The 23,516-nt window shown below is 39.7% G+C and overlaps 3 protein-coding genes across 7 annotated transcripts in view; 2 read left to right on the top strand and 1 right to left on the bottom strand.

Moving 5' to 3' along the window:
- The window catches only part of DOP1A (DOP1 leucine zipper like protein A), a 101,059-nt gene extending 100,516 nt beyond the window's left edge, over positions 1 to 543 (top strand). For all 3 annotated transcript variants that reach the window (XM_077750319.1, XM_077750318.1, XM_077750321.1), the window contains one exon: positions 184 to 543. In XM_077750319.1, coding sequence (XP_077606445.1) covers positions 184 to 489 — 306 coding nt within the window. In that variant the 3' untranslated portion in view covers positions 490 to 543. The remainder of the gene's footprint in view (positions 1 to 183) is intronic.
- A 684-nt stretch (positions 544 to 1,227) lies between these two features.
- Positions 1,228 to 23,077, bottom strand: PGM3 (phosphoglucomutase 3). 3 transcript variants are annotated; one of them, XM_077750325.1, is made up of 13 exons: positions 22,973 to 23,074; positions 21,223 to 21,438; positions 19,615 to 19,799; positions 17,741 to 17,808; positions 13,140 to 13,273; positions 12,034 to 12,229; positions 9,670 to 9,827; positions 9,038 to 9,121; positions 6,390 to 6,488; positions 4,657 to 4,773; positions 3,869 to 3,991; positions 2,659 to 2,832; positions 1,228 to 1,597 (listed from the first exon to the last, which is right to left on the bottom strand). In XM_077750325.1, exons 2-13 carry the CDS (start codon positions 21,424 to 21,426, stop codon positions 1,520 to 1,522), a joined length of 1,620 nt encoding a protein of 539 aa, XP_077606451.1. In that variant the 5' UTR covers positions 21,427 to 21,438; positions 22,973 to 23,074; the 3' UTR covers positions 1,228 to 1,519. The 3 variants fall into 3 exon arrangements, with proteins under 3 accessions (XP_077606451.1, XP_077606450.1, XP_077606449.1); XM_077750324.1 differs by lacking the exon at positions 1,228 to 1,597 and having other exon boundaries at positions 2,534 to 2,832; positions 21,223 to 21,436; positions 22,995 to 23,077; XM_077750323.1 differs by lacking the exon at positions 1,228 to 1,597 and having other exon boundaries at positions 2,534 to 2,832; positions 22,973 to 23,076.
- An 83-nt stretch (positions 23,078 to 23,160) lies between these two features.
- Positions 23,161 to 23,516, top strand: part of RWDD2A (RWD domain containing 2A) — a 3,208-nt gene continuing 2,852 nt past the window's right edge. The window contains exon 1 of the mRNA XM_077750251.1: positions 23,161 to 23,236. The gene's annotated coding sequence lies outside the window, so the exon portion shown is untranslated. The remainder of the gene's footprint in view (positions 23,237 to 23,516) is intronic.

Raw genomic sequence — 23,516 nt, 5'->3', positions numbered from 1 at the left:
CTCTATCTACACTTACTAATTGGCAGTAAAACGCTTCAGTTAGAAGCAAGATTTTAATCAAGTCTGGAATGGACCCTTGATGTCATCATTTGTATTTGTTAACTGTTGCTGATGTTCACACCCTTTTAAATTTTCTCACGTACTGTATCGTCTATAATAACAATTCCCTTTGTGTTTTTACAGAAGAATCCAGAGGAAGACAACTCAGGGAGAACGTTGGGTTGGGAGCCAGGGCACTTGCTGCTTACCATCTGCACCGTGCGCAGTATTGAGCAGCTGCTGCCATTCTTCAATGTACTCAGCCAAGTCTTCAACAGCAAAGTCACCAGCCGATGTGTAGGACACTCAGGGAGCCCCATCCTCTACTCAAACACCTTCCCTAATAAGGACATGAAACTGGAAAACCACAAACCATTTTCCAGCAAAGCCAGGCAAAAAATAGAAGAAATGGTAGAAAAAGATTTTCTGGAAGGGGTCATAAAAACTTGAAGCACCGCAGGTGGTCCCATTTAGTTAAATGTAAATGTAATTATTTAAAACAAACACTGCTCTGAGTTGTATAGTTTTTTCTTTTTTTGTATGTAACAAAACACATTTCAGGTTGTATTTAATTTAAATATTTGTAAATAAGAGCAAATGTCTGAATGTGGCCTGAATCAAGTTTAAATATTGTTGGCTCATATTGATTATGGTGCCTAAGAGAGATCTATATATACATATATAGTCCCAGTGTTTTATTGTCCTGAGTTGTCTTAAACCTGCAAAATACACACTGCACATTTTTGGCTACTGGTTTCAAGCTTTGTTTAATTTAGATTTGCTGGGATCTTCTTTCCATTCTTAACCACATTCCAGTATCAGAATGGTGGCTCTTCTCTGTAGCGGCTTGGTCAAGTGTGACAGTTAGTGTCCTCCCACATACCTCCACTAAGAGGAATAGAGAGTAACTGAAGCTGGTCCCTGCATCCTCATAAATGTAGCATGAGCATCTCAACCTGAGTACAGAGTAGAGATGTACAGCTTCATGTCACATCCTTGAACTCCTGGTGATGTTAATCAATCAGTGAGGTAAGTCATTTAAGAATCATTCTAAATTCTGTTTTGGAAAAATTGGTTGTGTAAAGTCTTCTCCACCCTCCCCATGTGTATCAACAATGGTGAATCCTTCAAAACAACAATCAATCAATCACAGTTAGGTAATGGCGATGGAAAAGACATTCCAAGGAGTTGGTAATAAGGTTTAATTTTCCAGCAGCCTTCATGAATTATAAAGTCATTGATCAAGCCCCCAGCACTTTACATTAGTGAAACTGAAATTCGATTTAGGTCTCAGTCTATTTCTAAATAACTGTGGTAGTGTTTAAGAAAATCAGATCTAGGAACAGTCTAGTAAAGTGCATCGTAAACATGATTACAAATGTGTCTCAACCTGTCACAATAATGGCAGTACTATTATTTTGTAAAAACTTTTTAAAAATCGAGTTTGTCATGAATACAAAAATTATCTTCAGAAACCTGGTTAGGGTGTTTCTCCAACTCCTCCAGCCAGCTCAAATACTGCCAAGCTCACTGCACGTGCAAGGCTATCTGCATTTTCCTGCAAAGGTTGATACAAAAGGAGATTAGAGGAGAAAGAGAGCATCTGTCGGGTAACTTACAACTCTGAGGGAAGGGAAGAGAACTAGCTTTGTCTCACTAGCATACTCACATGAAAAATTTTCTTTTTTTCACCTTTCAGTAACAAATCCCAAAACTCTTAAATAAATGGAAAACTCAAATTCTTCCAAGTCTGGTGAGTTCTTGGTTAAATCAAATCCGATTGTAAAATTAGTTATCATTCCAAAATTGTGAATAAATTCAATAAAACCTAGTCCTTAAAAGCTGAGCCACAACTGGCCTAAGAGTAAGTAACCATTAAGGTCCCAGATGGCCTCTCCATCCACCAGAAATTTCTATTCTCTATATTCTGGGATGGCCTAAGCTTGTGCCAAAAAGCTGCCAGCTCCCTCATAAGTGCCTATTTAACCCACTCTAGACTGCCTCAGCTGTGCAAACACTTATCAAGCATTTAAGAGTACAAGAGTGTGTGAAGAGGGCAACATTTAAAAATCCAGAACATGAAGTCTTGACCCTCTTAGGAGAAGAGCAGAGACACAGAGCAAGGCTGTTTAAAGGAAATTATTTTGAGAAACAAATCAAAAGTCTGGAAACAAAGATGAATTTCAGTCAACCTGGATGATGGTACCAGTTAACTTAGACAAGTACCTCAAAGCCTGTTGTTTTCATAAAGCAACAGGATTATGTTTTTAAAGGAGGAAAAAAAGGACCATCCACTTCAGGCCACAGAAGCTTAACACATGGCAAAGTATCTATTGATTATTCATGCCATAGTTAGACACAGGACACTTTCAGTAAATCTAGAATAAAAAGAAAAGTATTTGGGGGAAATAAACTATGTTGGTCTAATTTTGTTCAACTAACTACTGATGAAAGTAACCTTAAAGTCTTAATATGAACCTAAAAATCTCCATAAACAATTATCACAGTGAGACTGCAACACTACTCAAATGATTTTCTTTTCTCTCCTACTACCACCCCTGCTACCCATGGTATCAGACTCTTCCTGCACATTTTTTCGATAGGAGCACCCCAGCTTACCTGCGAGTCTGCTTCTGCATATACTCGGACTATATCTTCTGTACCAGAAGGCCGGACAAAAGCACGGGAAAGCTTGTACTTCTTCACCAGGTCATTGATTGCCTCCTGTAGTCCTGAAGGTGTAACTACTCGTCTTTCAGCATCAGTGGTGCTAATAACTTGCCTGTCTGCAACCTGTGCACAAGCATTTTGTATTTGTTACTACATAAGCCTAACCTGTCCAACAGAATTCCCACCAAAGACTGAACATTTCGATGGTAACACACCTACATTTCAGCTTATCATATCACAGTAGGTACCAGAATAAGCACAGAATGCAACTACATAAAAATAAAATTTTAATTTCTGCCAAAATCAGGGTTATTAGTTTCAGTTGTAACTTCTTTAGACTCTAAAGAATTACCTTTAGCAAAACCAGGCAACATTTCCAGTCTTACAGTTACCACTAAAATAGTAGCCAGGAAGTACTGTATGACTCAAGCTGCAGATCAAATAACTGTCACTGATCAAAAACTAAGTATTTTTATAAACTGTTGAAAGCAGCAACCTATTATTATGTAAGAGGATCATGATAAAAAAAAAGTCTCCTAGTTGCCATTTCTGTGACCTCAGGCTTTACTACCTCTAATTGCCTTTCACAGATTCTGTTGGTGAGTACATACACTGGTATAAATCTGTACAGAATTCAATTAGCATTTACATGAACTGCCTTTAAAAAATTTCTCTCCTTTTGAGCCCACAGATCCTACTTCTCAGCATCTAGCCCCAGGAAGTTCTGTGTGACCCCAGAATAATGCAAAGGAACTGTTTTCACTTGCAGTAAGAGGCTAGCAGGATTGCTTCAAAATAACAGGGGGCCCTGGAAAGCAGTGAAGGACAATAGCGGAAATCTGGAGAAGCTGAGCACATAGTGGTTTCATTTTTTTGTTCTCTCCACGTTTATATCTGTTTTAAATTTTCCATAATAAAATTTTTATTATATATAATGATAATATGTACCACTTTTTCTTTTCAAGTCTGTAAACTGAATACTTCTCAAACAATTGACTGGTTAAGAGTTAAGATGTGGGAAAACAGGACATAAAGCATTTTCTATAAAATCTATACGTACACAATGAAATATGACACACAATATCTTTATAAAGAGATCGGAGACAATACATTTTTGTTAATTTTCAGAAAAGAAGTAGTTTTAAGATATTGCTCAGACCTTAACTTTGAGCTGTCTGTTTGGAAGATCCGTATAAAGAGCATCCCACTGTTGTATAGTCAAGTCCTTCAGAGTCAAGATTGCCTCAATCACCAGCATGTCAGAAATAGCATCACCAGCCGTCTACAAGACACAACAAAAAAGTACTCTTGGATATGAATGCTCTTAGAAAAAAAAGCATCCTGTGCTGCTTCTCCACCTTTACACAGGGTTATGAAACTGGAGTGTGTGTGGAGAAATAAAAGGGAAGATCGCAATGAGTTATACAAAGAATACTGAAACCAGCTCTTGAGAAACTTGCCCTTACTCTTCCTCCTTATCTATAAAAGTAGACTGGATAACTTTGTTTCTTCACTTATGAAATGGGAATTATAATAACCCCTCTCCCTGGGTTACTGCAAGGATTACACAGAGGTATGTTAAGTGCCTAGTGCAAGATACTCAAATACTCTCGCTTTTCTTGGTCCTGCTCTTTGCTTCCTCTGCCATACTGGAGACTCCAATCTCAACGATTCAACACAGATACACAGACTCAGTAGCTGACTGAATCTTTTGAATCTAGAAGGAAGCTACTCATTATGCTTACAAGTTTTCATCATAAATTATAGGGGGAAGGAAGCACACCAGTATTCTGTCACTGCATTTCAGTGTCCATCTGAACGTATATACCACTGTGGCAAGAAAGCTGCCAGGACTTTTCCACTTTAATTTTGTATACAACATACGGTTCTGTCTACCTTACGAATAATGGTAAAGTAACCAAAAGCCCACCACCCTCCAGCTCTGACCTGGTTAAACAAGTCAATAACGTTTTCAAGCATCTTAGCAGCAGCTTTCCTTTTCTCATCTTCTAATTCTTTTGCTAGTTGTCTTATCTTTGTTTCGGCAGCTTTACTAAACAGTACCTGCAAGGAAAGCATAAAACACACAAGGACAAAACACTCTCTCCGTGGTCCAGTCATTCAAGTTAAACCACTTTTGAAAGTCTCAATGAATCTAGAAAAACTGAAGGGAAAAATAATGGCAGTCTTACAATGTAAGAAACTGACAAGATCAAATCAGAACCCAAAAGATACTAGTTGGGGCAGGAAAATCTTTTATGGATTAAAGAGCTGGTTATCAAAACAAAGAGCTGATTACAAAGAAAATACCACTCTGACAGAAGCAAATGTACATGATGAGTATATTATGTTTGCCCCTCCACCAGCTAAATTAGTTCTGTGCAACCAGATTCTTTAAGCCTATCTGTATCTGTTTAACTTGGGAGAATATATAATTCAACATAACTGGTACAGTTTTCTTCTCCTAAATTTGGAAGGATATAAGCTAAAGAAGAAAGAGTTCATCATATTTATATTATGGCAAATAGTACCATGGATATTATGTACATCATGTTCAAGATCCAGGTCACTTCAAAATGCGTGGCTCAATACTATAGTCAGCACTTGATGAAATGACATGTTTGTTGGTAAACTAGAATACACTCTGGTCACACTCTCTGCTGGAACACAGCCACATGCACTCCCTTAACCTACACCAGCAGAGCTGATAGGTGCAATAGAGACCTCACAGGCCAAAAGTCTATTCTCTGCCCTTTAAAATCATTTATCAACTCTGCCTTAATTATATCACTGAAGTTATATTTTATCTGCATTTCCTAAGACATTATTATTTTTCTTATGATCAAGGCCTCTAGAAGCCAGTTCAGAATTAATGAAAATAATCTGCCCTCCTAGGAAACATTTTCTGTTGGGCCACCTCCAATCTATTTATGAAATGAGGTGTGGCATAAAAATGTTTTTAAAAATCTGACCTTCTGAATATACCAAAAACCACTCAGTACACTTCAAAATGGTGAATTTTAAGGCATATGAACTCTATCTCAAAAAATTATTTAAACATTCACCTACAAAAAGCACCATAAAACTTTTATATGCTTATTGCTAATTACACTCATTTCTAGTTCATAACTTAATTCTCAAGCATTCCAACACTTTTCAATTTACCACGGCTACTGAACTTTCCTTTTACCACCTATGGCCAGTTCAACGAAAAGATTTTAAATGACATAATCTGCTTGTAAGAAAATTAAGAACTGCTTATTTTCTTCTTTAAGAAACTATAAAAACAGGTGCCTGGTGGCTCAGTTAAGCATCCAACTCCTGATTTTGGCTCAGGTCATGATCTCACAGTGCCCCACTTTGTGCTTCATGCTGAGCATGGACCTGCTTGGGATTCTCTTTCCCTCTCCCTCTGCCCCTCCCCTGCTCGTGCTCTCAAAAAAAACACAAAACAAAAAAACCCTGTAAGAACAAATTAGTATTATCTGTTCACACTCAAAGACCGTTAACAATCTAAAAACCAGTTTCAGCACACATAAGAATATATTAAGTTAACCCAATCTTACTCTACCAACATACGGATCATTTCAACAAAGGGGGGATGTTAACCTATTACTACTCAGAATTCCCATCATTAAAAAAAGTCCAGCTAAAACTGGTTGTAACTGAAGAGAACTTACTGTGCCATGCCCATTTGCTTCAAAATAAACTCCAATGTCAAACTCTTGAGCCTTGTGGTGCAAATGTTTGACACCAGTTTTAGTGCAACAGACAGGTACCTATGAAACATATTTAAAGAAACACAACAGCAGTTATTCAATCAGCAAATATATATTATATACCTATTCTCCCAAGGATACAAGAGGGAACAAGCCCCCTGGAGTTATCTAGTGAGGAAGACAATTAAGGAATTAAAATACCAAGTGCTAAGTATTAGTAATGGAGACAGAAGGCACTATAGAAACCCACAACCAAGTGAAAAAGCAAGGCAAGAGAGCTGAGGGACAGGGTCCCCTGATAAGATAATGAAAGATTATAAGTGGGGGAGTGACATGATCTAATTATTTAGAAAGCTCCATTAGCTACAATGTGGAGAATGGCTTACAGTAGAGGTCTGCAAGCTTTACTAGAAAAGGACATATAATAAGTATTTCAAGGTTTACAGACCGTATGATTTCTTTCACAATTGCTCACTTCTGCCACTAGTGTGAACAACCACAGAAGATACAGAAACAAGTAAGCATGACTGTATTCCAATAAAACTATTCTAAAACACGTGGCAGGCTGGATTTGGTCCACAGGCCAGTTTCTTAACCCCTGGCTTAGAAGGTTAAAAGACATTGGTTAGGAGGTTTCTAGGATTAATTCCATTAAGAAATTATGATGGTTGGACTAGCAACACTGGGAAGCCTAAGTCTAAGATGGATCTGAGAGAGATGAATGGTTAATAAGTCTAATAGTGGCAAATTGCAAAAGAGATCAAGATCAAATAAGACTGGCAACTGACTGGCTTTAGAAGACCTCAGGAAAGGTTAGAGCTAAAAATATTTAATTCATCCATAGGAGAATGGGTTGAGTAAGTTTTTGTTGTATTTGTTTCTTAAACAGGGTATCTTACCTATAAAAATTTTAAGACCGAAAAGAAATACTAAAATGATAACCCAAATACTGAGAATCCCTGTTAAATGGTAGGCAACTGGGCCCCAAAGGAGTCCCTTGAGTGTGTTTACTGCAACCTTATATTTAAATCAGGTCACAAACTAGCAGCCTCCAGATGTGTTTTATTTTGCCTATTTATTTTAAATTTTGAATCAGCTGCCAAGACTTAAGAGAGCAGTAGGAGAGTCACATAAAAATTTAGATTTTCAGCTTTTCTTGAAGAATCTAAATGTGACAGCAGCTGGCCTGTCTGGACACTCTTCCTCGTCCTCATCCACCTGCTGTACTTTTTCACTTCACTTACCCAGATTCTACAAGAATTGGACTTTGCCACCCTTGCTTTAAAAAAAAAAGTGAAAAAGCAACAAAAACTAGTAAAATGCAGGAATTTGCAAAGGGATACACAAAAGTTGGAAAATACAGTAGCTAGTGAGAAAGAGTAAAGGCAAATAGACCTAATTTTGGCCATGGACACTCCAACTCATAGAGCAGGCGATGGGGTACAGGAGATGGTTAATCACCTGGTGGATGTTGGGGAAAAAAATCAGAAATAAAACCTCCTACCAACCCAAACAACTTTCTCACTGAAGATTAAGAAAATAGTTTTAATTACTGACTACACATCAAAGCTATATGGTGAGGCACACCACAGGCAATCTGTTAAGAACTATAGGCGGAAATCTCACCCTTTTATAATACATATAACACTTTCATAAACTAAACAAATTCTATCCCTGAACAAACTTTTCCTGTGCTCCTGAAGAGGTCCTACCCTTGGACATGTCTGGAACATTCCTCTCAGCAAGAATCTCCTACCTTCAATAACTGGTCTAACTCCTCACCCTGTACCACCCTCCAGCTAATACCTAACCAGCCTGGCCTGTCTTCAGCAGGAGTCCTGTAAGGTATGTTCAGTCAGAATTCTCCCTGATCCCTGAGGACTCCTCAGTAATTTTCCATCCACCAACCCCCTCTCTCGGTCCACCTTGCTCCTTGGCAACAAAATCTCCACGTTTCCTTGTTGTATTAGAAACTGACCCCAGTCTCTCTCCCCAACTGTGAAACCGAAACAACAGTCCCTATGTCTACTGAATATGCCTGCTTCTCAAGAGGACTTTACAGGACCACGTGTCACACATTTTGTTTTAAATTTACCTGATAATTGTGGTGGCAATCGGTGTTTAGTCCTTACCAAAAGAATAATAAAACTTCCTCATATCTCAGTAACAAGTAAATATATGTGGCTGGTTCCAAGGTGTAACTAACTTAAACTCTTAGGAGCCTGGGAGACAGGATTCTATTTTCCCTGAAGTTTTTATTTCAATGAGAGAACTCTAGACCCTTATGAAAAACAGTCCTACTAAACTATAAAACTTGCTTAGCCTTTTAAAAGATGCACATTCATTATAAAGGAGACAGAGAAAGAATTACAAGTTTTCTAAAAGAAATGATTTAAGAAAAGGGAGAGGGGGAGTCTCTTTCCCTTTATGCATCAGGGACAATTTTTTCCCCTATCTTTGATATCTTCCTTTTAAATGAAAAACAGCTCAGCTTCATGTACTACATGTTCACTTGTATGCAGGCATTGTTTTCCTCACAGAAATATCTCAGAATAAGATTATTAAGAAGATTATTAAGAAGATACCAGAAAATGGAAATGGTTCAATACCTTCATAACTTCTTCAAGATACCGTGTTGAACTTCCATTTGCATACGCAGTTTGTACAACACCAATATTCAAACTTTCTCCAATCTAGATAAAAACAATGACAATTGCCATGCCATCAAAAGCAAAAACACTAACCATGAAAGCAAACATATGAGAGTTCTAAAGGATGTCAACATTACCAGCCAGTTTATGCAATAAACGCCTAAAATAAAAATACGTGTATTCCAGAAAAAAACGCTAAAATACTTTTAGGCATTCATTAAATTCTACAAGGATTCCTTCCCAAAGGACTGGTGATTTCCTGACCTCTCTCTTTAGTTTTTTTCAATAGAAGTATTTATTGAATTTAAGTATAGCTTTTTCCACATTGTAATAACTACTTCCGTTATATTCTATACTAAAAGCTGGCCTAAGGTTTCCAAAAGAGCAAAGGAGAATAAACCTCTCTCACATTACTAAGCACATTATAACACAGTAAATACATCTCTCAGAGGATGAGATCTTCTGTTTAAACAAACTTGAGGCTTTGGGAGTGATGATGGAACACTCACTAAAGTGGGACCATTGAGACAATGTCAGTCACCAGTGAGTCTTGTTTCAAAGAGAAGTCAGTCAGTCAAGTCACACCGTACCTCCAACAGGAGCTCTTTAAGGAAACTGCTAATCAGTGTTGCTATCTTGTCTCCATCTATGAGATGAAAGTGACCATCTACATCGAGGTAGTAGTAAACAATTCTGTCTGCATCTCCATCAAAAGAACAGCATCTTTCATTAGACTTCATTTCCATTCCTAGCACACAGAATTTTAAAATGCATTTCAGTCAAAGAAATGGGGATAAAACTCAGATATAAAAAGTTTTTTCTCTTACATTAATTACAAAGGAGAAATATTTCACTAAAGCATGATCATAACTGGCTTTGTGTGTTCCACATAAGCATGTCCACTACCACTTTTCAAGAGGTACTTAAAATTGTCCTTCCAAATAAAAACCAATGTCTTAATCTTTAAGTAGTATACAGGTTTACTGGTAGTTTTTACAGGGCAAATTCTTTCACAGCTAACTAGTAAAGGAGAATTCTATGCTGAAAATTGGTATAATATTAAAATAAAATTCCATTTTATAATCCAGTTGGTTTGGTAAGACAGGTTCCCATAGTTTGGTGAAAGCTACAGATTATTTGTGAATGCAATTTGCCTAGTACTATGATGTCCTTTAAATATAAAAAATAATCAGCAACAGAGGAGATATGCGCTTTATCACAGGTGTGATTTTTCTTTGTTCACACCATCAGTAACAAGAAGCACTTGGTTAAGTTAGAGAGAAGAATTATAACCTGTGAGAGATACATGGCCAATGTAATTTGCATAGGGTTGTCAAAAACCTCAGCAACTGTCACGTCAAACTTATTAGAAGATTTTGCTGTTCCTTAGCCATGACAGCAGCAGGTGGACAAATCCAACATGAGGCTTTCGTGAGGAATATAAGGTTGACTACAAGGCATAACACAAGCTTCAGGAGAAGTAGTGAGGGCCTATGGTTTGGTTCATTCTGTAGCCTTGTGATGCAGGGCCACCAAGCACAATGGTCAAGAAAGAATTCTTGAGGCATTTTATGGTGCAAAAAGGTGACTTTATTACAGCAGTGGACAAGACCCGCAGGCAGAAAGAACTGCACTGGGACTGTGAGAGTGACTGACTATACTGGGGGAGGGGGAGGCAGAGACAACATACATTTCTAAGGCATTTCTGTATGCTAAAAGTGAGGTTTACAGGACCTTGGAATCTTGCTATTGTCAAGATAAGGTTCCATTTAGTCTCTAATAAAACATCAACATCAAGGCAGCCATATGTCCCTTAAGGTACATCACACTCTGCACGTCCCAGGTTCTTATCAGTGCACTGCAATCTGTAAGAATTACTTTTAGCTACATTTCTCTTGCCTTTCTTCTCATCACCTGTGCTTAGACCAAGGGAGAGAAGAGCTCAGTATTTAGTGAATGGATAGATGCGGGACTTAGAACCAAACTGTCAATTCAACAAAAACAAGCAATTCAACAAAAAGGAGTTCAAACCGGTTGGCGAAAGTAAAAATGTAAACGCGTAGTGTAGTGAGGCAGAGTAACATAAATGAGAGAGGCAACTGGATGAGGTCCGTGGAGTTCTGAAGAATGCATGTCCTGTGTGAAGGTGGCAGGAGCCACTCCACGGCAGCCGATCACTGCCACATGAGAATGGACATTTTCTAACATCGGGAAAGAGAAGCCAGTGCTTCTAATATTTAAGTAAAACCATGACACATTTAAATGGTGACGAGTAATGCAACACACACACACACACACAGCAGACCAAACAGAACACATCTGCAAGTCTGGCCCACCTGCTAACAATTCAGGATTTATAGCACAGCTAAATATAGACCACCTCGTAATACAACTACAATCTATGAACAGTCTTCTTCCCAATATACCAACTGGAGAAAATAGATCTTGCAGACAGTTATAATTAAGCCAAGTTGCATTCTCTTTCCATAGTGTGTATAATTCAGGTAAGGTGAAAAATGCTACTTACTAATGCTATCCTTTAGATCAAGGATTCTCAAAGTGTGGTCCCCAAACCTGCACCATTTACAAAGGCTGGGTGCTTGACAGAAATGCAAATTCTTACCCTACCCAAATCCTACCCAAACTTACAGAATCAGAAACTCTAGAGCAGAGCCCAGGAATCTGTGCTAACAAGCCCTCCAGGTGATTCTCATGCATACTGAAGTTTAGAGCATACTGCTCTAAAACACCAATTTCTGATTTTGCTTCCGGATATTTCCTACATATAGGAGTCATGTGACTCAAAGGCAAAGGGCGTAGACCATGTTTCGAACGGCACAGACAGTAAGGAAATGTCCAGATGTCTAAAGCGGCAGCGCCAGGACTAGCAGCACGACTCAACTCCGTAAGTAAGATTGGTTTCCAAAAACTCTAAAAACACATTTTCTACATACCCTGTGGAGGTTTCTGATGGCTTTTGACAAAGTCAGCCCCACATAAGTGATTGAGTTTCCCTTTGGTGCCGTCATTGAAGAGCTGAACTGACAGCCCCTGGGAAATGTAGTGTTCCATTTCTTTCAGCTTCAGGGCCCCTATGCCATTTGCACAGTCGACCTTAAGTGATCTATATTCATCTTCGCTGCACAAAGCCTTAAAAGGAAAAGATACACGGAAGAAAAATTTCAGGTTATGAAAAAGCAGAACATCAGCACATTTAGGTATATGTAAATATCTTCTATTATTTCAGTTAACTCATCTGTTTTACCTTGGGAAACAAAAGGGTATACATATTCAGATGAAAATTGTAGAAAACCAAAGCAAAATTTAAAGATCTTTAAAATTTTTTGGACACTGACACTAGAACAGTTTTACCAATTAAACACCTTATGGAAATGGAGCTTTATTAAAATTTAGATTCAATTAAACAGGGTCCCTTTTACTACTACTGCCTGTATTACATGACAGGCTTTCAAATGTGGGAATGAGTATAAAGATGGATGAGCAGAATGACGCCTGCCATTTCCTTCACAGCACATAACGCCACTGGGCATGTCTGGGTTTTTCTGTCAGTCTCCTCTCTGGCCCATCCTCACTTGAGAATAAAAATTCTCTAAGAACAAGGGCTCTGTTTTGATTAACAACATACACTCAATATTTGTTGATCAAACTACACCCAGTAAATTCCATCCATGTTTAAGCTGCTAATCTACTCAGGAGAAAAATCTTTCTCAATGGAAGATACCTCAAATATGATGCCAGTAGCATTAACCCTAAGAGCAAATTCATCTAAATGAATACTTCTGTAACCACGAGACGCCCACCAGGTTTTCTCCCACAATGATCTGAGAATATACTATGTGTACTACGTGTCTTGCCAAGTAAATGCCGACAGATAGCAGGACACAAGGGCCAAGCCTCATGGAGCCCAAAAAGGGAAAAGGAAATACACCACATTTTTGGAAAAAGGGGGAGCGATAAGCTATCTACTTAAAATAAATTGTAAAACTGATCTTATTTTATTCATTTGCTTAAACTCTAACCATGTTCAAGAGATTTTTACCTGTTTGGTAAGTTCCATAAAGGCCTTAGAGAGTTTCTGGTAGTAACCTTTGACAGTTGCCTCCCCATATTGGCCACTGGTATTGCGACAGTACACCATGTAGTGCAGCTGGGGTGTTGTTACCAAGCCATAATCTAGAATAGAAATACAAAAAGCAATTTACCACATTTCTTAATTAAAAAAAAAAAGCATTTAAATGGATTCATACTATATGAATCCATGACTAACAAATCTTCACAAAAAAGACATCTCAGAAAACACAAAACCATTAACTTTCAAACTATCCAGAAATATGCATAAATATCCACTAAAGTGATTACAACTGCCTGTCACATTATGATGCTGTGATTTATAAGACCCAGGGGTGCCTGGGGGGCTCAGATGACTGAACATCAGACTCTTGATTTTGTGTGTGTGTGTGTGTGTGTGTGTGTCTGCCCATGCACACAGAGGTATGAGCGCTCTCTCTGTCGCAAAAATAAATGGACATTTGCTCGTCTCCATTCTAGGCAGGCCTTCTAAACCCAAGGATTTCCTTAGTGAAGAGAGCATGAAATTGTCTTTTGTTATGCTAATGAGACATGGAATGCCCCTAGGAAGGGGCTGGTTGCCTGGAGAACCAACCATGTGACTGGAGAACTGGAGCTTTCAGATCTCTCCCATATTCCTGGGGTCTCTCACCCATCCAAGTAGAGGAGAAAAGGGGGGCTAGACTGTGTTCAAACAGCAACAGCCAATCACTTAACTGATAATGCCCATGTAATGAAGCCTTTATTAAAAACCCAAAAGGACAGGGTTTTGGGTTGGTGAAACACGTGGAGATTGGGGAGAGTGGATGCCCAGAGCATGGCAGTTCTGTGCTTCTTCCTACATAATACACACTCATCCATCTGGCTGTTCCTGAGTTATAGCCCTTTATAAGAAACCAGTAATCTGCTAAAGTAAAATGTTTCTCTTGAGTTCTGTGAGCACTCTAGCAAATTAATCAAACTAAGGAGGGTGTTGTCAGAAGNAACATGTCAGAGAATTAAATTAGTTGTTTGGTAGTGTTAGGAAAACACACACACACACACACACACACACACACTGGACACATACTTAATTCTAAAAGAAATATGAACGCTACTATTAATGATAAAAAATAATCATTTAATATGGACAGGTAACAAAATAGAATATAGAAAAATAATAATTCAGTTCTAGTCCTAGTAACACTGCAAACTATATAATTCAAATGAACCCTCCCCAAAACCACCAAAAATGCCAGATAAAAGAAAAATCACTTTTTAAAAAGCATTGCTGTGCCAATGCATTACAGAGGAAATTAGGCCAAAATCTCTATAAAGAGAAGAACTCCAATATATGAACTATGGGAAGCCGGTTTTGCTTTAAGGGCATTCCTCTAAACCAGAAATTAACCTACCTTCCCGTGCAAACAAGTCCATGCTGATCTAAGATGAGAAGGACACCCAGTAGAAGGACAGCCCCTCATGAAACTGAAGCCTCAAAGAACTACTCTTCAGTGCAAGGGTGAGTCGGAAAGGAATCAGCCCCAAGTACCCACTCCCAGGAGAGTGATCTTGACACCGAGCAGAACAGGAGATAACCCATCCCTGAAGAGCTGTCACCAGAAGCACAGGCCTCCCACAGCTTTCCAGCTCTAAGTCACATAACCACAGGGATCCAGGATAACTGGGTCATCAAAGAACCTTGTCTTCTACCAGCCAAGTAGCACCCCCCGGTGCAGTAACCCAGCAAATGCAAGAACTAAACTCTGCCAGAGAAATATGCCTTTACCATAAACCTCAAAAATGACCCACAGATAATTTTCCAAGAAAGACTAAGAACTTATAGTCAGAAATAGTTTTAAACACACAAGAAAAGCACCAAGAACAAGAAACAGAAAAAATAACAGAGATGGACCAGTATCCAGTGAATATTCTGTAACTAAATTCATCACAAATCTTCAAAGTCAAATACAAAAGTTTAGACTAGAGACAAAAGTCATTTAAAAGTTACTGAACCCTGCAGGTCTACAATGGAAGTGGTATTTCATGAAGGCACTTACAAACCTCAGGTGGAAAGAGGTGGAGGAGCTCAAAAAAGTGGATCAGCACTTCACCTAGCTTAATGGAGGTGTATAAGGAGAGGAGAACGATTATTTCAAAAGACTTATTTACTAAAAGATGGAACAAAAGGATTTTGTGACTAATATCAAAATGACCAAATAAACATTTAACAAATGACTATTATATACAGTTAATCAATAAACGACTATTATGTAATTACTCTTCTATTCCACGATCAACCCAGAAACCTAGAAGCCATTCTTTACAGCTCTAGCCTCATTACGTATCATAAAATCCTTTGAAGTCAATACCTAATTTCAAATTTCTCCATTTCTCTTGCTATCATCACGCTTACGTGAACTAAAGGACAGTCTCTTTTCTTTCTCACAACCTTCCTATCTCTCTCTACATAAAAGCCAGAGTGACTGGCTTAAAATGGAAATGTGACCATATTCTCACGCACAAAACCCTTCAATGGAGTTCCAGTGCATTTGGAATAAAACCCAAATCTTTACCACAACCTACAAGGCTTAAAAGGATAGGGCCCCTCACTAACCTGATCTTCTACCAGCTTCCCCTGTTCTCTCTATGCTGCAGCTACATTAACCTTTCACTAAGCTGAAGAGAGAAAGGAGGGAAAGGTGAAAAAAAATTACTCTCAAATTTTTCTAGACTAAAACATTAGAAAAGTTCTAGAGCTAGAATGACAGTGCTGAAAAGATGAACCATTCTGAGAATGGTACAAACAATAGTTTTAAGCTGGGTGAATCTGGGGTAAGGGCAGACCATTGCAGACCTGAGACTTGTCAGGGGTCATGGAATCCACTTAGTAAGGCACAACCAACATTTTTGTATTTTTTAAAAATAAACCAGATGAATGCATGTCATGCAGTATGGGTATTATTTATTGATGCTCTTGTGTCACTTATACACACGAGTACATATACACACATTATGATGCAAAATGGGTTTCTGACTATAAGCTGTAATTGGCATGAAATAGACCACCAGTTGTACACAGTAGGCAATCAAAAATGTCTGAACTCCTAAGTGAGGAATTAAGCTGTACACAGCTGGAACTATGGCAGTAAAGATGATCATTCAGCAAGCAGAATGAAAGAAATAAGGAATGCCCATATTGAGAGAGCCTGCACAGAAGACCAGTAAGGAACAGTGGCCAAGGAAGTAGAAGCTTAAAGAAAGAAAGGAGGAAGTCACAGTTGAGTTACCAAGACAGAAACTAAAATAAAAACTTCAAAATATAAATTCTGGAAATAATTTTTAGGTCACAGATCCCTTTGAGTATCTATCGGACAAAAACAAAGAATCCCCTACCTAAAAAAGTGCACGTACAGGTAACACTCTCCGCACTGTACCAAGAACACTCTGTCACCAGGTCCCTACAGCTTAACCAAACACTTCCCAGGAAGTCCCGGGCCCCAGGCTAAAAATCCCTACATTATAAATTTTTTTTAATGTTTATTTTTGAGAGAGAGAGAGAGAGAGAGCATACATACACATACACACACACACACACACACACACACACACACACACACACACACACACACGAGAAAGTGGGGGAGGGGCAGAGGGCACAGGAGACAGAATCCAAAGCAGGCTCCAGGCCCCAAGCTGCCAGCACAGAGGCCAATGAAGGGCTCGAACCCATGAACCACGAGGTCATGACTCGAACCAAAGTCAGATGCCCAACCAACTGAGCCACCCAGGGGCCCCAAGCATCTCCACTTTTTAATAGCCATTGGATTTGGCAATTAGAATTCAGATGAGCATTGAGAGAAACATTTCACTGGAGGGGCCAGGATGGAGACTTTGCCTGTGGGGAGGTAAGTAATGACTAGAAAAGCAGAGAAGTAAGCCAAGGCAAGCTCTTGGAATTACTCTGAGGAAAGGGCACAGAAGAGCTAGAAAGGAGGTCGGACAGGTCAAGAGAAGATATTTTAAATGAGAAACTAGGGAGACACTAGGGAAATTCACCTCCAAGCACAATGGAGTCACTGCATTCACAAGGGGCATGATCGGTGATGTGAGAAGAGGATTCTAGCCTCCATTCTATGGCATGTAATCCTTCTTCATTTGATAAGACAGGAAAAACCACCTGTCAAAACCTAAAATCATGATAAGTAGGCCAAAGAGACTCTGCATCACGATTTGATAGGTTAACAGCTGATTCCACATGTGATCAGCTATTAGGGAATACTGACAAGCTCCCCAGAATGAACTTGAAGATGTTCCAAAGGAAAGTCAGGAAATTTGGCCTTACTGAAGTACAGGAAATTAAGATCGGTATTTCTTACACATAATCTCCTAGAGGTAAAACAAAATAGGCACACCCAGAAAAAATTTTTTCTAATTTTTTAAATTTAAAAAGCTACTATTTAATACTTAGGAGTTCATTTTTTAAAGACTTTTTTATCCATTTTCAAACTTTTCTAAAATATTACTACTTTTGCAACTTTTAAAAAGTTTTTAAAGATTAACTTTAATTTACAACTCAGGATAGCTACATACCATGGAATTGACCTTCTAAAACAGTCACGCCATCTATTACAGACTGTGAAAGTTTCTCACTGGAGGGCCTAGAAAAGAAAAGGACGAAAGTAACACATCCCATCCTGAAACTAAGAGTTACTAGTTCTGAAAGCAAATACAGAAATTATGTGCTACATATTTCAGAATAATAAGAAACCTGTCAAGTCTGAAAACACTGAAAAGAGGATATGGGTAAAGCATAAGCATTTTGCAGCAGCCTTTCACAGTACATTTCTTGGCAAGAGTTTGGTTTTTAAACAAATATAGAAAACAGATACAAAAATACCCTGATTACACTATCCCCAAACACACTGTCAAGTTTAACTGTAACAATATATACATTACCCAGGGACAGTAGCAATAAATACTGAATTGAAACAGTGTGCATTATGCAGTACTGGGGAGTAAACCACCCAGAATACACAACCTAGTTTTCATTTATCAATCTGAAATAATTACATAAATGCCTTGTTGAAAACAATGTTATATATCACCCAAAGGAGTTAACTGGTACGAGGTGATTATATGTGGGATGGCTTTACTATGGGATAATCATTTGTTTCAGATCATAAATCACTAGGCTATTTCTGATACCTATAAATCCACAATCAATGGTATTTGGAAGTCTCTCTGGTAACACATCAAGAATAAAATACCAGTCTAAGTAAGCCATTAGGACACTGGAAATTTCCTTTAGAAAAAATCTACGGCTAAACCAAGACCTTATATAAAAGAGAATGCTTTGGTTTCAAAGTACACTTTTAATGTAACAAAAGGATCTTTTTGTAAAGGAAAGCAAAAGCTTCCAAATACGACAAATAGTGCCCTCCTGTCCATGGTTTCACCTGCCATGGTTTCAGGTATCTGAGATCAACTGTAGTCTAGAAGCAGATGATCCTCCTTCTAACGTTATCATCAGGTCCACAGTAGCCTAATACTATGTCACAACACCTTCATGATTCACCTTACATCCTCTCTCACATGGGCATTTTACCATCACATAGCAACACAAGAAAGAGAAGGTGAGTACAGTACACTAAGATATTTTGAGAGACAGAGAGAGAGAGAGAGAGAGATGGGGGGAGGGAGAGAGAGACTACATTCACATAACTTTTATTATAGTATGTTGCTGTAACTGTTCTATTATTCACTGTTGAACTCCTACTGCATTTAACTTGTAAATTAAACTTTATCATAATTACAGATGTACAGGTAAAAACATGGTATATATAGAATTTGGTGCATCCACTGGGGGTCCTGGAATGTATCCGTTGCAGATGGGGGACTGAGGGGCTACTGTATGTAGAAATAATGTAAATTGTTAACATTTCCCAGTGAACTCCAGCATGTGAAAATGATATAAATACATGAAGTAACAATAATGTAGATTATAAGGTCAATCTCTAAAAATACTGTTACAGGAATGTGTTCTTACTCTACAGGAGAAAATAATAAACCTATAGAAATAAAGGGGTGGAAAGCATTTGTTAAGTACTTCTCTCGTGTCAGGAAATAGGTGTTTTGCATACATTAGGTCATGTAAGTCTCACAAAAATCCTGTGTTAGGCTTTATCATCAAGATCTTATAGACGGGAATATGGAAACTCTAAGAGGGTAAATAACCTATTCAATTATATAGTGTTAGAGTTGGGGTTCAGACTCCAAAACCCAAGATAAACAGAGAGACTTAGCTCCGACATCCTACAAAAAAAAAAAAGGCCAGGTAGGTGGAGGAGCCTCTTAGGGCAGTTCCACATTACTCCAATCTTTCAGTTTACCACAGGCTCTAAAACTAAAGTAATCACTTATGTGGAGTTCCCAAAGTGGCTTTCACCAGTAACTCTGACGGTCACCTGGTATCTCTGCCAATCACTACAAAGGCATCTTGTTGCAGATTCACAGCTGCTTTCACACTGATGTCCATCAACACTCTTGGCATATCTTGTTCCTCAGCATTGGCCAAACAGGTAGCATGTTCCTCCCAGGATGGTGCCAACATTTCACCCAAAGGATCAACCAACTTTACCCCATTGTCTTCCTTAAAAGAAAAACAAACAATAAGCCATCTGTGTGTATTCAGAAGGGTGAGTTGAGGAACCAAACTCAAGCCGTTTTCCCCTAAAAAAGACACTGATGGCTGAACGCCTTCACCAGTGACCAGTACGGAATGCCAGGCACTGGACTAGGTATTTTATATAAATTCTTATGACACAAATCAATTTTATTAACAATCCTATTATTATTTCAATCTTAGAGAAAACTGAGATTCAGATCAAGTAATCTGCTTATGTTCATACAGCTAATAAGTGTCAGTGCTGGCATTAAAATATCAAGTCTATATTACTCTTAAGCCCAACAGCCATTATGCTACACTAGCTTTTTTAAAAGGTTGACATCTGTGCATTCACCACCCATTACACAACCAGGGCACAAATGGAGCAGAATGAGGGCACCGAGAGATCTTCCCCACGAGGACTCTGCACTCTAAGAACATACTGGTCAATATGTCAACCAGTGGGTGACAGACAGAAGCTGAAAATGGGCTCCCCATTCTGTTCTGCTCAAATTTCTGGGAAGAAATACACTGTAGTTCAGAGTGAATGTCAATGGAAGGAAACAGCTCAGTATTGTTTTAAGAAGCACTTCTGGAACTAGCAATTGGGGCTTCAGCCCACAAGTTAATCAATTATGGTGATTTAGACATTCAGACACACATTTATAGTGATCCACATTTACAAGTTGGACAAGCAATGTCTTCTTGTGTGGAGGGAAGAGGGGGTTATAATCCTTCACAGACCTGTTGAAACTTGCTGCAAATTGATCTACAAAGGCAAAAATCTCATGCCCTTGCAAACAAACATATTATTCAAACCATGTATTAGTGAGCTATAGGCAGTACAAGAGAGACTATGTCAAAAGGAATACTTTAATAACAAAGAAATTTAATTGTCATAACACTACAACCCTTAGACCTCATCAATGACCTGCCCAAAGCTCATTTTTGTGCACCTGGAGCCACCCATTTGGCTGTTCATTCAGAACAGGAAGCTATTCCCTACTATAGAAAACTGTTCTAAAAAAGGTTCAAAACGTTCTGAATCTATTCAAATGTCTGCCCTTCCCCCATCTTGGCTCCAATCTCTCTACTCCCTACTAAATTAACAGAAGTAATGCTTTTGGTTACTAACACTGTCTCAATACAACTAACTTGGAAGGACATTCTATTATATCACTAACATGAACATAGTCCAAGAAATGAGTCTCATTTCACTCTCTCCACACCCTCTACAGAGTCATGAGCTAAATCACCACTCATTAAGAAAAAGCCATTTCAAATCCAAAGGCACATAACGAGCACACACATTCCTACAATTAATTTGTACTTTTGGTCAAATTGCTCAGCCACTGAGATGTGTTCTTGTAAATAAAGATTTACTTTAATGGAGCACTAAAAAAATTACCTCAGGATTATGTGATGCTGTTACCATGACTCCTATCGTAGATTTTGTCTGTTTTGACCTCAGGACAGCTAATAATCCCATGCGAAACATGACATGATCAAGATGTTCTGCTTTCGTTCGAAAGCCAGCAGTCCCATATTGAAGAACGAGTCCACTGGGCTTGGCGTGTAACGCGGAGTATTCTGCAATCGCATGTAAATCCATGTCTACAAAACTAAGGAATATTTTTCAGGCATAAGAAAATTTTCAAGGACCATCTGCTTCAAAAGCTGCCACCCTAGACTAATAGGTCTGCCTCATTCTGAATGGCCCCAAAGAATGTTTGAGAAAGAATGGCAGAGTAAGTCCTGGGGGTAGGCATTACCTAGAAGACCCTCCCCAACTTGTATCTTCCACTCGAGGGCAGACAGCCGACTGTGCCCTCAACTCCTCTCTCATTTTGGCGCCAGGACTATTCCTGGACCCAGGGCAAACTTAAAACTTAAAATGGTCTACTCTCAAGTAAAATGAAGAATCCACACATAGATTCGTAGACTCCTACAAGATCAAAGATTACCTCATTTCATAAAAGGAGAAACTTAAGTCTGGACCTCAGTTAAGTAACATAACTATACGAGGGTAGCTGGTGACAGACTGAAGCCCAAGGTCATAATGTCAAAATGGACTGGGACTACCTATCCAAACTATCTGGGAAATCTGCGTGGTTCTTTTGTTATTCCTCCCACGCCACAGAGACATACTCCCAGAGGAAAAGCAAAGGGCAACAGCCTCCTCTCCAAGACTGCCCAGACCTCCTCATATATACTTTGCAGTGGATTTTTTTCTATTTCCATTAACAGAGGACCAGGACACCCTTCTAAATTAAGCTCTGGAAGTAGCAACATCTTCTTTTTACCTTCAATTTTAAACACTGGCCCTGAGCCCACTAGTACTTCCTTCTCTGGGATACTACAATTTTACCTGGAACCTGGGGTTTCCAACCCCAGTTGTATATACTATTCACTTCCCGGGTCTGTCCCATTCCCAGTTAGCCCAGAGATGAATAGCAGTCCTGTCTTACTTGCTTTACTGTCCTTGGATGGTTAATGACCAAAAGTTAAAGAAAATGGTAAAAAATCTTTGCTTTTGTTCCACTGGAACAAGCTGGTATTGAGCAAGCTGATATAGTTTCGTCCAAAGCTGTCAAATGTTTTTCACAGGCAAGAATATATTTGGTTAAAAACTGACCACTCGGTAGTATACCATGATTATTCATAAGGGCGTAAACCAGTCCTTTTAAATCCAGAAAATCTTTTTAAAAGAAAAAAAAAAAAGATAAAATGCTTCCACCCTTCAATGAGTTTTCGGTCCTAAAACTACGTTCAGTGAGTAGTGCGAACGCTTTTTTCAAAGTACTTACAGGTCCAAACAGTAACCACTCTAAAAAAAAGAGCATTCCCCTTCCTCCATTCAATTATCAACGCGGGTTTGTTCCGCCTTCCTCCCAGCCCCCAAACCGCCGCATGTTTTCCGGCTCTCAATCACGAGTTCCACCCTCCCCTCGCCCCGCCGCACCACCCCCGAGGCCCCTGGACCAGAATGCCCAGGGGCACGAGACCCTAGGGGAGCTCTGGAGGCGCCTGGGCGGGTGTGTCCCGCGCACGGTCTGTGGGTCAGCCCGCTAGCTGGCCCACTAGGCCTTCGGTAGGCCGAACCCCTACGGACTGGAAAGTCCCCTCTCGCCACCAAGCCTAAGGGTCCCCGCTCCCCTCTGCCTGGAGACGCCCCCTCACCTCCACTTAGCCCAGCCGCTTCCCCGCGTGGCGCCTCCAACCTGACTGAAGCTCTCGGAACCCGCAGACGTGGCCCTGCGTGACTTCCGTCCCACCGCCACGCCCCCCAGCCAATCACGGCGTGGGAGGGTCCCCTGGCCCCGCCTCCCCTCCTCGCCGATCTTGCGCAGCTTGCGCTTGCGGAACTGCGGATCCCGGTTCTGAGAGGGCTTGGGGCTGATTCCATTGAGTGACCGGGAAGGGTGAGGCCCCCCGCGGTGGCCCGGGGATTGGGGCCGAGGGTCGTAGGCCACCAGAGCACTGCAGCCGGCAAATACGCAGTCCCCGCCTCCAAATTTGGGTTTCAGGGTGGCATTCCTGCGTTCCTGGGAAGCCAGGGTCCCTAAGTGGTCCCAGACCGGGGTACCAGCCCCTATTGGGGGCCTCTGGCAAGGTAGCCTCGGCCATAAGCCTTTTTCCCGCACCCTTTCTCGATTTTCGGGGTTCATCTCCCCAGCCTTTGCCTCTGGGAGCCTTCTCGAG

The sequence above is a fragment of the Crocuta crocuta genome, unplaced genomic scaffold (assembly GCF_008692635.1).
Source record: "Crocuta crocuta isolate KB4526 unplaced genomic scaffold, BGI_CrCroc_1.0 scaffold9, whole genome shotgun sequence".
Classification (NCBI taxonomy): Eukaryota; Metazoa; Chordata; class Mammalia; order Carnivora; family Hyaenidae; genus Crocuta; species Crocuta crocuta.
The sequence above is the reverse complement of the archived record's forward strand: the minus strand, read 5'-3'. Positions and strand labels throughout refer to the sequence as shown.